The 15807-nt window shown below is 44.6% G+C and overlaps 1 protein-coding gene across 1 annotated transcript in view; it reads right to left on the bottom strand.

The window, feature by feature from the left end:
* Window positions 1-246: 246 nt before the first annotated feature.
* Window positions 247-15807, bottom strand: part of Lrmda (leucine rich melanocyte differentiation associated) — a 1035900-nt gene continuing 1020339 nt past the window's right edge. Inside the window, 1 exon segment of the mRNA XM_085698380.2 lies at window positions 247-385. Within this exon segment, the coding sequence (XP_085554506.2) occupies window positions 306-385 (80 nt within the window). The 3' untranslated portion in view covers window positions 247-305.

The raw sequence follows: 15807 nt of genomic DNA, 5'->3' as shown, positions 1-15807 counted from the left end.
AGGTGTGAGCCCCGTCCCCCTGTGAGCAGCGAAGAGACCAGGCAATCTATCATGGTGTTCATGCTGTCAGCCCGGGTGCTGCGCCACTGCTGTCTGTCACCCTGGTGGATGAGGCCTGCTTAAGGGCAATCATGTCAATCTCTCTGTGACCATTCAGTCTAAGGCCGTTGGATGATCTTGACAGGCCTGGCAAAGTCGGCGCACGGTACTGAAAGCCGTCTTACAGAGACACAATGTGGACACTGGTTTTCCTTGCCTTTCCATTTTATTATCATGAAATAGGTTAAGGCATGTAGAATTTAGCTTCAGAGCTGGTCATCTCGGATGAACCTATTACCCTCTGAGTTTCTTCCATAATAAAAATAGCGACCTTTCGCCAGGATACCTGTGAACAGAAAGAGACACACATCATTACTAATGGCATAATTCATATAGTTCAGAAATCCAGCTGTTATTAGCAGCCATGAGCTATGATGGCTAATCTGTTGGCAAGTAGAAAACAGATTAAGCCTCGGATGACAAAGACTGTACCTTCGTGTTCTCAGAGGTGGCTTTTGAAATGAAATGTCACTACTAAATATAGGTTCCTAGAAATAAACAGTTTTATGGGTGATTTCCTCATTTTAAAAACTTTTATAATTTGACACATAGTTTCCCAAAATATAGTTTGACCCCCTCCTCTCCTGATTTCCTTAGTCTAGTTTCTAAGAATGGAAAATTAAGCTTAAATCAGATGAATCCAACTCAAGGGTAATCTTCCTAGAGTGTGACTATTTCGAAATCCTTTATTGGAAATCAATACTGTTGACTTCCAGAGAGAATTTCCAAATCCCAGGGGACTTAAAGCCCATGCTGGGTGATTAAAGAAGAGAGGCCATGCTTACTGAAGACTACGGCAAGTCACAAGGATCACTGACCTTAGGGATTCCCAACTCATCTCTCATGTGAAAAAGCATTTCCTCTTTAGTTCGACTCCATAGCTAGTCTGTGACTCCTTAGAAAACATGTCTGTTGTGGCTACAGACTGTGAAACACAGCCTTAGAGAGGGTTCTAATCAACTTCTCTTTATATATTATAAAACCCACAAACGTTCTGTGCATGGAGGTGCACGCCTGTAATCTTAGCATTTGGGTGGACTGAGCAGAAGGATGGTGAGTTCGAGTCTAACATGACTGGATAGTGAGGCTGTTTCTAAAAAACAAATAAATATAAATCAAAAGCTAGGCATGTAAATAAAAGAGCAGTGCTCACCTAGCATGTGAAGTCTCAGGTTTGATTCACAATACTACAGAATAAATACCCAAAAGACATTGGCTACAATCATTGTGAAAGCTCTGTAAGATTATTAAAAACAAAAAGTGTTTTCCCAAGAAAATATTTATTGCTTTTTTACCACCTCTTTCTTTTTTCTTTCCAATTTTAGGAGAACTAACTTAAAATCTACTTGCACATAGCTGCCTGTATACAAATGGAACTTAATTCTCTCAAGCACACAGAAGGCAAGGCAAGGAAACAGACATAAAGCCTAATCCATGAGCCCCAAACCTGCCTGTGATGACTGCTACCTCTGCAAAGGATTATGCATTTCATCAGCTCTGCAGGGTGAGGTCAGCACACACCATTCTTCGCTAATTTGAGATCAGCTCTATCCTTCACATCAAATGTTAGTAGAACATGTTTTCTGTCTCATGAATTTGTGTTCTCTCTCTCTCTCTCTCTCTCTCTCTCTCTCTCTCTCTCTCTCTGTGTGTGTGTGTGTGTGTGTGTGTGTGTGTGTAGGCCACAGGCTGACACCAGTTGTCTTCCTCAGTTGCCGTCTACATTTTTGTGTCTCTTATTGACTTGGAGTGTATGGATTCGGCTAACTGACTGGCCAGCAACCCCCAGGTTCTTTCTGCTCAGCCCATCTTTGAGAATACAGATGTACCAGCTGTACACCGCCTATTTATTTAGGCACTGGGGAACAAACTCAGGTCTTCATGCTTGCATGGCAAACGCTTTACCAAGCATCCCTCCTCCCCATTCCCTAAACTTAATTCTTAAATACAGGTTAAAATAATTTGTAGAAACTTCTATGTCCTGCTTTGAACAGCCAGAGGCAAACTTGAAAGTTACTGGGGTCCTAGGTGATCTCAGAGTTGGAAGAGGGATAGGGTGACGTCATTTGCAACCTGGTTCTTTTCTTGCTGTGTTGCCATGCACAGCTTTCTTACAGGTCATTTTTCCTGCCTGGCTTGACTTTCCTGTCCTTCCAAGCCCCGAGTCCCAAGTTTCTTGTTTTTAGTATTTATCCAGTGCCTGGAAATATTGAGTTTATTTGAAACCTCACTCATATCTTTCTTGCGACGTATTCTTTCAGCTATTAACACAGAGCTGTTCCCTTTATTGTATTTTGTAGAGCCTAGAGTTGTACTAACATCGTCACCCATGCCAGAACCCTGGTGGTCGATGAGCTTGATATGCCTCAGATGCATGGGAGACCCTGCAAGGTGCGGCCTTAAACCTACCTGATACAAGCAACTCTCTCAAATTTGGAGGGATGGTCCAAAGGGCTCTTTCTCCAGTACCAGGAAAGCATGGATTTTTACAAAAAGAAATGGATAAGGCTGCCAATCATCATGAAGAGCACAGTCCTCCTGATGAGAAAACTGCACAGCAGGCAGGCACGTGCACACATCGTGGTCTGCCGGGCTTGCACTCCCTCTGGGGAACTTGCCCATACATTCCAAGGTTCTCTGTCTTTGCTCTCTCCGTGCTGAACTTCTTCCACTCTCCAAGAACAGTGTTCCTGGAACGTGGGCTGAGGCTGCATTCGGAGCCACGCTCACACATCTTCAGTTGGCATTGATAAAAGTTCATTTAAAGGCCTGCCCTGTTTCTCTGGGCCTGGAAGCAAGACTGTGTATAGACATCCTGACGAGAGAGGGCAGTTTGATGAATGCAGGAGACTGTGGCTAGGTGTCAGCACTTGGAGAATGAGGCAAAGTCGTGAGTTATTAATATTGTCAATGATCTCTTGATGGGGAAACAGATACTGCACTCACTGTCAGATTTAAATAGACACTGAGTGCATTAATGACAAAAGGTCGGACTTCAAACAAAGGGGCTGTGTGCTGGGAAGCTGACTTGGTCTTTGGGCTGGCACTAACCTGATCTGAAAAGACACTGTCAGGACTGGAGACAGGCCCCGGATTGTGCATGGTGACAGAAAACAGAGATGCTGACAGAGATACCAGCGCCATATGATGCCAAGGACACCCGAGCACTGTCTGGGACTCTAAGACAAGCTGGCATCACTCCCCAGCATGGGGCTTTTCTCTTCTGCTGCTGCAGAACCAGAATCTTTCTTCTATACATTGCTCCAAAGCTTGCCATGCCCATGAAGGTCCTGGCAGCCTTGGTCTGTGGGAGCTGTGGGTACAGGGTCTATAGATAACCTAAGTCAATATCACCCTGGGCTCTGCAGACACTTCCCCACTGATAGCTGGCTGACTTAAGCTGATCAGAGGACCAATGTGTTAGGAGCTGTCACCTTGTATTAAACACTTAAGGAGAAATTAAACTCTTGCGGGCTGGGGCTGCCCTGGGAAGGCTCAGGGGTGGCCTGGCAAACCCAAATAAAACCCAGCTGCTGGAGCTAGTCCGGGGACAACCATGCCCAGGCTAGAGGCTCATAAAATAAGCTGACACTTTTGTACCAGAGTCATACACAGATGCTTAAATTAAGCAAGTATTGCCTCTTGTGCACTCCCTATCTGAGCTCACAATGCAGATGAGACTACTCAAAATATTTGATTTTTTACCTTTTTTTTGACATTAGGAAGGAAAAAAGAAACAGCCTGGTACACCCCCAAATGTGGTCAGAAGATTTTTATTTACCAAGAAAGTCATTTGTGAGGTCATTGGTTCTGCTTATAAATTAAGGGAGACGGTGGTAAGGGTAGTTCCTGTTCTCATGCCAACCCTCCTCCTCAACTACAACTGCCAGAGGCTGTGAAAACTGTGGGCGGGGCCATTTGTTTGCACTTTGTATTTTCTTAGGGAGGTTCTCTGTGGCTGGAATTTGGGACATGGTGGTGGTGACTCAGTAGGCCATAGCCTCTGACACATCTGCAATGGATTCTCTTATTTGTATCTCTGCAAACTCTATGCTTGCCGAAATGGAAGTAGACAACATATTTAATGGCATGCGGAGTGTTTTTAATTAAAACATGAGGCTCTGGCCATGGTAAGTGGGCGGGCTGGCCATACATCAGGCCAATGTGCAGTTGTCGGTGCAGGGTTTTGGGGGGGGGGGGCTCTGAAAAATGACAGAGCACTGTCCCCTGGGGAATCCTTTCCTGCCAGATGAACCTCCTAATTTTTCTTAAGAAGCCATCTTTTCTATCACCATAAGCTCTTAAAGCTATAATTATGAAAAAAAAAGTGTGTGGAGGAAGAATCTGTTGTAAAGAGGTCCTTTATCTTTTCAGTGTTCCCGCCCTCTGCAATGGATGTCCTGATTATGCTGGTTAAGCCATGACCTTGGCGCTGCTTAGTGGGTGGGAATCTTCCTCTTTTCTTGGATGCAAGGCTGTGGTGATAGGGTCCATTCTGGAGATATAGCAAGTGGCGGCAGGGGTGGGGATATAATCCTTGCTGCCCAGGAAAAGGCGGTTCTGACATACCACTCTAAAGTCCCATACACACCATTCCATCATGGCTTCCCACTCCTACCGTCTGCCCTTAATGCCTATTGACCATGTGCACTGGTCCCTTACCCTCCCTCTTTTCCTCTCTTGTAAGTGAAGGCACAGATAATCACACAAGTCCTCTTGCATTGTGAAATAGGTGATTTGGTATTTTAAATGTTTCTTTCATGAAGGTGGGTTCATGCTCTTGATGGAGGAGTTTACCCAATGTGACCAAGTGTACTAAGTTAGGCCTTGAAATCCCTATAACTTACACCCTATAACTTACATCCCTATAATATAGCTTAAAGTCAGGGTACCCTGTTTGAGTCCAAACACTCCATAGAAAGGGTGTCTGAAAGTTCCTGTTCCTAGCTGGGTGTGCTGACTGCTACCTGCCCTGCAGTTTGCTAGCTCTGAGATCAGATCTCACATCTCATATCCCCATAGTCAACATGTTGAGAGCCCAACTAACCATGGGAATGTCTGAGTTCATGTTTAATGGAAGAGTGCAGATTGAACCACAGATTGGTAAAATAGAAGAACTAAGTCTTAGCCTTGTTAGTAGTACTTAGAGAGTAATCGCAGCCCTAAACGCTCTTGCCACGAACATGAGTGTAGCTCCACACTGATGAACAGACCACGATCTGATGTGACCACTTGGGACTTATTAACAATGACAAAGATGGGTAGGAAGGGAGAGGTCAGCCATGCCATAGGCTACTGGCTCCCCTGTGGATCCATGGTGGCTCTAGCAGGGCTTACAGGCTTACAGGGTCCTACACAAGGTTCAACATACACTACTCAGCGGCAAGACAAAAGTGAACCATGGAGAGATTTTAAAAGACTAAAGGAGGGGGTCCTCAGGGGCAGCTTTTCTGGAAGGAAAGCATAAGTCCTTCCTCCATACCAGCCATATTTGTCTTCCGTTTGCCTCTGAGTCTCAGCTTTGAGGTCAAATGGACTTTCCACTTGACCCAGCGGACAGTAGAGAAGGAAAAAGTGATACTACCTTTCCAAACTAGTAAGTCAGGAATGACTTGAGGCCACTGTCTTGGTTTATCATCATCACCTTCGGTTGAAAGTGGGTACCGCGGTTGCTACGCCACGGGCTGACTCTGACGAGACTGGCTTCAGCTCCCTGCTGAGACTGAAGAGGATCGACGGCGCACTGTCCTTGCTATTCCCTGCAGCACCCACGGCCGGTTGCACCCTCTGCTCCTGCAGGGTTATAGACACGCTCTTGAGAGGCACGGGGGCGTGCCTCTTCTGAGCCCTGCCGCTGGGTAGGGGTGTACACTGAACGCCGCCATTTTGGTCCCAAGGGTATTTTGACTTCGGGCTTACATGTACTAACACGTGTAAACTTGCCTGGTAATTTTTCTTTGAGAAAGCGCTAATTATGCACAGCAAGTTTCATGCTTGCATGAAGGCAGGTTAACTCCTTCTTCACTTTGAAAGTGCCAAGTCAAATCGCCTCTGTTCTTCAAATCTTCCTTCCTCTTTTCAGTGGCGCCCACTTCTTTCCCATGTAGTAGTCCTTTCTCCAGCTTTTGCAAACTAGAAACATTGTTGGGCAGCATCTAGCTTCTCCTGCCATCTTTCAGCAGTGAAGTTGTATGTTGCTGACTGACAACAGGAGAGTACGAACCTTCTGAGAAAGGGTGGTCACCTTTTATTGTGTGGATTTCTGGCCGATTTCATTTTGCTTGTCATTACGTCTACCGTGGCTAATTCCACCCAACGAATTTGTGTGGCTTTCAAGATCTTGAGATGTAAACCTTGGGTCAGTAATTTTATCTGTAATAAATCATATTTGATTCAAGGTGCAGTTGCTGTCAGCTTTCCCTCAAGGTGATTATTTCTACGGGCAATCCTTATTGTAAATTAAAGGACAGTTCTATTTGTTTCTTAGCACCTGGAGCCTGATGGTGAACATTTTAGATATAAAATAAGATTCAAGTTATAGGGTCGTGACAAGCTGCTGTCTGTAAACACCGTGAAAACAAAGTTAGATCCCATGATATGCCCATTATTTCAAAGGTTAGGAGGCAGACAAAGAGCCTCTCAGATTAAACTAACAGAGAAGTGTGTGCTTGGCCTCAGTGCTCAAACCTTTCTGAGATGGCCTGAGGGGAGGCTCAGACCTCTCCCTGGAGAGTTTAGATTATGGAGTCTGCTCAGGCAGGTGCTGGGTCAGGAGACTCACGTTGCATCTGAAGGAAGCAAAGGCCCAGAGTGGAAGGATCTAACTATAGTGAGGTGACAGTGATGGGCAGGCATCTCGCCTCCAGACCAGGGAGGCTGGGTGGCTCAGCCCTGAGTGAGCAGGTTGACGTGCGATAAAGCAGAGTTTGTGGAAAGTGCACGCTGGACTCCCAGGGCAGTTGAAATGAGGCCCATCATGTCAGGAAAAAGGGAGTTAGGAAAGGGAGGACAAGAAACACATAGACATTCTCCTCCCCACAGCAAGGTGATTTTTTTCCTCATGGAATCCTCTAAAGAAATACAATGTGTGTACAAGTCTTAGAAATCCTTGCCCTTTGAGTGGACTCCTAGGACCCCTGTTATGTCACTAGATGTCATGACCAGGTGGAAGATGCTATGAACCTTCTTAGACATGATAGTGCATGTCTCCCTCAAGAACCCTGGTTGGGAAAACCCCTGTGCCTTTGTTCACATGTCAAACCCTTTTGATCTCCTTTGCATACTGTCTCTCTCTCTCTCTCTCTCTCTCTCTCTCTCTCTGTGTGTGTGTGTGTGTGTGTGTGTGTGTGTGTGTGTGTGTGTGTGTGGTGTCTGTGTGTGTGCTTGTTAGAAGCTAACAGGCCTTCAGAGCCAATGAGTGCTCACTCCTTCCTAGCTTTGAGTATCACCCTTTACTTCTCACCTCCACCCTCATTGTATTTCAACCAAACAGCAACATAATAGAAAGAAGTGACCGAATTAAGTTTCCATTTCCTTGTTCAAGCAAGTCCCTCCTCTTCTCTTCAGGAACAAATTTGTAAATCTCACTGATCCTAGCTTTATTTATTTACTTATTTGCATTCTCAGATCTCTGCTTTGTCCCAAGTCAAAAGGAGAGTGGAGATCACCTTCCTCCGGCTGTCCTAAGAGTGGTTTACTTGTGCTGCAAGCATTGCTTGTCCTTCGCTCAACTCCCTACTAAAGCAAGACACAAAATGCTAAATTTTCCTCTGAAGATATTCCTTCACTGTATCAGAGAACCCTCCAGCTGGGACAGAATTTAAGAATGCTCATTTAGAGGGAAGTCTTTCACTTACAGAGAGAATGAGGTTCTGATTGGTCTCCCTAAGGTGACAATAACCATGCATTGATCTCTTTCAGACAGAAAAGGAAGTTTTGCTTTTATAGATTATTTTTCCAATGTATTATTTATTTGTTCAGTCTTATTCTCAGGTGCCAGGGCCTCCTGAGAACTTCAAAGATCACCAACAACAGGACTGAGGCTCATTCTCGGCTACTTTCTCACAGGGGGTAATGGGCCTTGCAGAGCCAACAAGAGTCGAGTGCTGTTCTTCTAAGGAGGGCAACAGAGCTGGGACAGAGAGCTGGATTCCAGAGTGCTGGAGTGAGATGCAAATCAGGTGAGACCCATGAGGCGCCTTCCCAGCCGCCCATGGACGATCTTGCCATGGCTGTTATTGAAAATGGCAGTGGTCAAGTGTGAAGGCATCATGCTTCTGTTTCAAGAGAACTCAGAAATCTTTCTGACAGGGAGAGAGAGGGGGAAATGAGAAGAAGAGAAGGAGAAGGAAAAGAAGAAGAAGGAGAGAGAGAGAGAGGGAAAGGAGAAGAAGAGAAGGAGAAGGAAAAGAAGGAGAGAGAGGAACCCTTCCACCATTATCTCTGCATTTCTTTTCCACTTCATCTTTTGAAGTCAGAATCACGGCCACTAGAGGGCAGCATGAGGTTAAGAAACAGCTGCGCTTTCTTAAAATAAATAAGGGCAACTATTCAGAGAAGGCCATTAAAGCCACACTGTGCTTGTGGTCACCAATTACACATTCTGTAATGATCAATATGTCATGTTTATCCAATCTGGGCTGACGGCTATCTGGGACTGAGGCTACCAAAGGCCCCTCATTCTAACACTTCTAGGTTCCTTCTGCCTTAATTTCAGGGACTCCTTCTCTTTACCAGCTGCCATTAATCTTAGTTCAAGGGTTGGATATTTTTGTTTGTTTGTTCGTTCTTTATATAGATATAAATATATCCTTGCATAGATGCAAAGGAGCACACAAACTAATAACAGATTCCTTCCTAGAGAAAGAAACAAAACAAAACCCAAAAAGCACTGTACCATGGACGTCCCCAAAGCAAAGCGACAGCCGTCTGCATGGAGTAGCCGTTATTTGAGGGCAGCTTTTCAAAGTTATTTTTATTTTCCGACTAAAGTGAACTTTGGGTCAATACACAGAAATCATGGCTGCATTCTTTTAAGGGCGAGCCTTCCTTGCTTACACCCAAGCACTGTCTGCTCTTCTCAGGGCGTCTGGTCCTGCGCCGTCACTCACCCAGAACAGCAGTGACTGCCCTCCCACACCATAGGGGCCTTGATAGCGACGGCTTCCATGGATGTCAAGCCTAGCATGTTTTTAAATTCTAAGAGACAGCATTAAACTGAATCATATGGGAGGAAACAAGTGAGGGGTTCACTCCAGGAGGAGCAGACAGACAATCCCAGTTCCTGGGTTCTGGTCCAGTAGCATGGTGCAGGGTGTAGTTGTGGCTCCAACCAGAATGACAGGACATACCCTCCTTCCAGGTGTTCCCTCAGTGTAGCAGTCACGTGACTAACCAGCCACGAAGGAAAGGTTGGGCCCAGGTAACTAATTACCTTATTAACTCATAACTAAGCGGAAACTTTTGAGTTTTCTCTTATTCGTAAAGTAACAGCTGACTATAGGTGTGCCTGAGGGGCAGCAGCTGAGTATCTCCAGTGAGGACGACACCATGAGATCGTTTCTCTGGGGTGTGAGACTGGAGTGAACAGATGAAGGTTGCTCAAGGTCATAGCATCTTTTCTCTACACGAACTCCAAAAGGGTTGTGGCAGCAGACTCGGGCACACACCATGAAGCCAAGGCTACATCGTAGGTACTTAATGAAAAATTTGTGTGGGGCAGAAGAAGTCAGGGTCACCTCATGTGCCATTTTTCCTTTTGAGACAAGCTCTCTTGGTCTACAGATTGCCCCTTAGGCTACACTGAGTACCCAGCGATCCCCAGCACATCCCAGCGTGCCTGGCTTTATCCTGTTGGTCCTATGAGACCAACATGGGTCTCTGTGCTTGTTTCCCACTAAGATGTCACCCATCTCTAAGCTGCTATATGTGAACTGGGTTAAATGGTCTGAGGAGCGCAGCATTTCCGATATATTTGACAAGTCAAAGAGCTGGGTGTGCTGGCTCAAAGACATTGGTTCTCTGACTTGCCCTACATGGGAATCACCTCCAAAACTTCCCATTTAGTGGGTATGAGTTTGGGCTAAAAAAATTACTTATTTTGATAAATTCCCAGGTAATGCTGGAGAATCACTGTTATTTAAGAAAGATTATTCTAGAACAACCTAAATGCCCTTTCCTACTTCACACTGCTCTTTTCTTTGGCCAAGTAAATGATCTTATTTTTATTCATATTTAAATTCAGAGACACAAAGAGTCTGGCTAATGGAAGGTCTTACTGCCTTGTACTCTGCTAAATGAAAGTTTTATTTGCTTTCCAAGAAAAGACATTCATAAAAAAAAACAGCCAGAAACAAATGATACCTAAAATAAATAAGGACCAACAAAATCTGAGTATAGCTCTTGCATACCAAGCCCTGAGTTCAAACTCCAGCATTGCAAGAAGAGAGAAAAAAAGTTTCTTATTACTTTGACATTTACACTTTTTCCTGTTTTTTCTTTAACTTTAGTGGTGGGTTGATTCCATCAACAGGAAAGACACCTTGAATGAGGTAAGACAGGAAGGGAGCCTTCCGAACATGGTTCATGGCGTAGAGGAAAGGGGACACTTGGAGAGCAGATTTCCAGATAATATTTACGCCTCCTTGAAAGTGACAGGCCCCTAGGAACACATCTGGGATCCCCCTGCAGAGTGCGAACAGGGGCACTGGCTTTGCCCTCAAGAAGACATTCACTTTTGGGTTTCAGATCTGTTCTCACAGAGGGTCTCATCAAAAGGTAGTGGCAGGCGGTGTTCTGTGCGCCTCCTTGGGCTGCAATTTCTCAAAGAGATACCGAAAATAAGGACAAGTTACAAAGACAGAAAAAGAAAGGAGATAGAATGGGACTCTCAAAGAAAATTAAGCAGATGTGGTAATAATTGAATTCATCATGATTCAAGGAGTAGGCAAAAGGCTTCCTCCTTGGGCACCTTGGCCCAGCCTCCATATGTCGTCCATTAGAATCCAAAGGAATCATTCCTGCGCTGATAGTAATATAACCTTTCCTAATTCCAGGCAGTCAAAATTGCCTTCTCCCCAAGAAAACCAAAAGAATCTTTTGATATTTGATCTAACTGGAAGAAGTTTACAATTTAAAATATTTTTTTTATTTTATTTGTGTCTGAAAGTCTATCATTGCAGAAACACAATGCAGTACCTGGGCACTAACAAATTCTACTCCCAAATGTCTTCAACTACCCATCTCCCATGAGTGATGAGTGTTCACATATATGTGTGTCTGTGTGCCCAAGATGAAGACTTAGTCAATACAAGGCACTTTAGCAGGGCCTTCATTAGAGCTAGCCTAATTAAAACTCAATGAAGGTACCAATCTTCCCAGGTATTTTTTGGGGGGAGGGGCTGTCAATGGACCCATCCCAAGCAGAGAGACATTAGTGACAGTATGTGATATCACGTGTTGTCTATCCCTGGAATGCACTATTTGAGATGACTTAGGATGTTACCCCTTTTATTTGATTAGTCAGGATTTACCCTGTAGTACGTTAGCATGCCTCCATACTGGAAGAAAAGATTGCCCATTGTCCAGTGTAGCCTAATAGAATACATCTGGCTCTGACAGCTTGATGCCGAGCTCGGAGACACGTCCAGCAACACAAATTAACAGCATAGACATTGCCCATGCTGTGAGCAGGAAGTAATAACCAGCTACCTGCTACTTGGCCAAAATCTCATTATAAGCCATTACAGTAATTGAGGGCTGAGGCTGTGCGTATTCCACTCCGCGAGTGCCAGTGGTGAGTTGAGGAGAAGAAAGACCTGGAATGGAGGAGGTGGGGCAGACAGGAGAAACTAGCCAGTCACCATGACATCTTGTGGTGCTATGGTCAGGGTAGGAGTGTTCCTGGACAATTTCTCTTCTTGCCCTAAAGCCCACATGACCCCAGGTAAATAATGTAACTTTTGGTAGGCTTGAACAATGCTATGCAACTAAACAATTAGTCTAAATGACTGGTGGGGACAACCACAGAGGAAAGAGAAGGCGAAATAAGACAGAATGCTCCCCAAGTAAAAAGCATCAAAACTGATGGGGACCCAGGGGAAGCTGCCCACCCTCCCTAGAAGGCAGTGGTTGTCTAGAATTGCTTCGTGTGGGAGTTTTCAAAGCCAAGCCTCTCCAATAAACTAGTGCTCCAAGCCTCAGGGGTAGAACAGTGGTGGGTCAAGTGAGATGAAGAGAGGAGGCAGACAGAGTCCATCAATCAATCCGAATTTCAGGACAATGAAAACGGTTCTAGACATGGTAGTAATGGTGACAGCCGGAAAGACTCATGCAGGGCAGGGAGAGAAGCTCTGCAGCTCTGTCAGTGGCCTCCAGATTCTCACTCCTGCCCGTCTCACTACGGTTTGGATCAGAAATGTTTCTCATGAGCCTACGTGTTAGAGACACAGATGTTAGCATGTGGTGGGCTTAGTAGAAGGAAGCTAGGCATGATGGTTGACTACCAACTGGTGGGGTCGAGAAGCACCTCACAGATTAGGAAAATGAAGACGTAGGAGGGTGTCCAGGGAAAATTAGGAGGGAGACACTGGCCTTGACTAGTGAAACCTCAAACCTTGAAACTTTGAACTTCGGAAACCTCAGAGACTGCCCCCAGTGACACACTTCCTCCCACAAGACCTCGCCTACTCTAGCAAGGCCACTCCCCACCAGTGTCACTCTCTGTGGGCTTCTGGAGGTCATTTTCATTTAAACCACCACAGTGACAGAAAGCTGACTGACAGACGTCTATGCAGACACTGTCAGACCAGTGACACCCAATTCACCAATTGTGGGAGTAAGCTTCCATACGTTTTAAATAACAAAAGCACCTATCATGTGTCCTCCACTGACACCACTGGAAATTGCCTTGCTAGACAAGCCATAACTACTGTGTCATTTACCGTAGGTCTCAGCCTAGGATTTCTGGGTAGAGACACTTTAGCTAAATGCTTCTAACTAACTGATTTTGGAGGAAATACACATTGTAGTAGATGAGTGAGGGCTCCCTAGGAGGTGAAGGGGCCCTGTAAGCACCAAGCACCTCCCTCTGCTCACCCTGAGCCTGCCTTCAGAGACACCAGCCTCATTCCTCCTTTTCACCTAGAGGGTTAAGCCATCTGGGGCCTAGGGAATGGCTGTGGTTGGTACAAGTGAGGCCTTCCCTATAACTAGATCCTTCAGGAAAAAACAAATTAATCAACAGTGAGCTGAAGTGGGTTTAATGATTGCATTCTGCATACAATCAGCTTTTCCCTTTTCAAGGGCCATCAATATGTCAAGGGAAGACATATCTGAAGGATATAGCTCTTAACATCAAGGTTATCTATTCTCCACAAGGCTCCCACTTCTTGCCCGGCTGAGACTCCACGCTGCCTGTGTCTAACATTTTCATCAACTCTGCAATCAATCAAGGTAATAATGTTGTGCAAAAAATCAATTAACAACGCAATTAAACTTTCCTTATTATCTCAAAGGGCTGAAATAATACCTAAAGGGAAGATAGACTCAGTGAACGCAGACATCCATAATCCAATGTGAAAGTGAATTATGGGGTTGGACAGATGCAGGCATGTGCGGTGCTGTTAGTTTCCAGGGGTCATATCTCACCACAGCAGTGTATCAGTCAGCCCCAATCCCAGACCCTAAAATTCCAAATTACTTTTAAGAAATATATGATGTGCAATATCCATTTCATATTCTCTTTTAAAGATAGCCCCCTCCCCCCAGCAAAAAAGAACTGAATGGTAGTATTACTCAAAGACAAAATGATCTTTCAACAAGAACATAAAATATAAAAGCTATAATAACATTTACATCTGTATAGCGTGCATCCCTGTAAATGCAGGTCATCTATTATACATAATCCCAAGTGCCTAAAAGGCCCAGGATACAGCACAACATTTAAAACCTAAATGCATAAATGTGCAAACTCCCCCAGGACGGCCGTGGCTTCCCTCTGTGCAAAGCGCTTCTCTCAGGTCCACGCACACACACACACACACACACACACACACACACACGCTCACACACAGAGTCACATACACACATCAGGAACAATGGCAGTATTTCTCATTTAAAACCAGAATGACTATATTATTTAGCAATTACACTCCACTTGCCCTGAAACACTATCTAGGAAGCAAGCATTTAAAGTACACAGAGAGAGGACTATTAACCTTCTGCCACAGTGAAATACCTGAAACATATTGAAATGAGATACATAAGGATATTCCTTCTACAAGCTGGGGCATCCATAGAGGAAGGCCCTGCAATAGAAGAAATTCAATGAGCAGGAGACAGAAGGAAAGTTGCAGAGGGAGCAGAGTGAGAAAGTGAGTGAACACAAAGGACTAACCTAAGGAGAACACTTACTTGAATGTTCTCCCTGCTCCTAAGAACAAACAGCAAGCATCAGGCTGAAGAATAACAAGTAACCAACACCCAAGTGTCCCAGATTATCTCCCTCTCAGCTCATCTTTCTCTGTCATGGACCAGAGGCCAGTTCAGAGACAGAGGCCCCCAGCTGACAGAATCTGAAGATCTACAGCATTTTGAAATCCAAGATTTCTGGAAAGCCACAGAAGCCAAAGGAGCTGGTCAAGTGGACGTGCACTGACGCCCCCTGGAGTTATGCACTCCTCAGCAGTGAAGTCTTCGATTTCTTTACTTCCTCTTTTTAAGGTTACTTGTAACAAGGATCCATCTTCACAAGCCAACTTTCCTCCATTTTCAGCACAGCATGGAGGCGAGACTGAGCCCCAAGTGCAGACTTAATTGAACAGTGACACATAAGACAAATGTACACAAGCGGCCATTCTGTAATTTCTTCAACATGCAGAGGAAGCTTACGAGGGACTTTGGGGACAAATTTTCAACTGAGAAGTTGGATCAGTTTAGTGACTCTTACTGTCTATCTCTGCATCTGAAGGAAGCTAATTAATATGTTTTCATTTCCAATGACTACGTTGTGTGCGTATGAACCGGAACTCTTCCTGCTGTGTGTTTGATTCCTCTGACGGTGGGGTGGGGTGGATTTTAAATGATGTGTGAGCACTTCTGTGCTTTCTCTGCTCTGGTTTATGTGTTATTCATGACTTGCATTACAGACATGGCTGATACACAGATGTAAATGTTATTAAATCTTTTGTATTTTGGAGGCTTTGTGAAAGGTTTCTTTGTTTTCAAATAATTCTCTTAACCACCAAAAATAACCAGTAATACATGACAATGTCTTGGGAATGATTTTTTTTTTACTACCAAGTTTTCTGATGACAAGATTTTCCATTGTACAGCTAGCTTTTCATCAAAAAAAAGTATTGTGCAAGTTGGTAGTGAAGAGTTGTATATTTACAATAACACTGTAGAGTAACTTCTTGGCGCAAGTGGTTCTGAGCATGTGTTCTGTATGTTCTATGTGTGAACATCTTGACCTTATTTTGCTAAATCGGAACTGAAAGTCCCCCAGTTCTTGATTACCTGTCAGAGTTGCAGCTGCTTTACTGCATTTGGTGTGTGACATAAATTTTAATGTCTTTGCCCCACTCTCTCCATCCTCTCCGCATTTCTCAGGATTTCACCAGAAATGTGGCAAAGGAGAAGCCTCTTCAGACAGACTGCACTTAATCAGCCATGCCACTCGCTGGCTGACTTTTCTGCTTTATTGATTTT

The sequence above is a fragment of the Myodes glareolus genome, chromosome 12, assembly GCF_982192425.1.
Source record: "Myodes glareolus chromosome 12, mMyoGla1.1, whole genome shotgun sequence".
NCBI lineage: Eukaryota > Metazoa > Chordata > Mammalia > Rodentia > Cricetidae > Myodes > Myodes glareolus.
The sequence above is the reverse complement of the archived record's forward strand: the minus strand, read 5'-3'. Positions and strand labels throughout refer to the sequence as shown.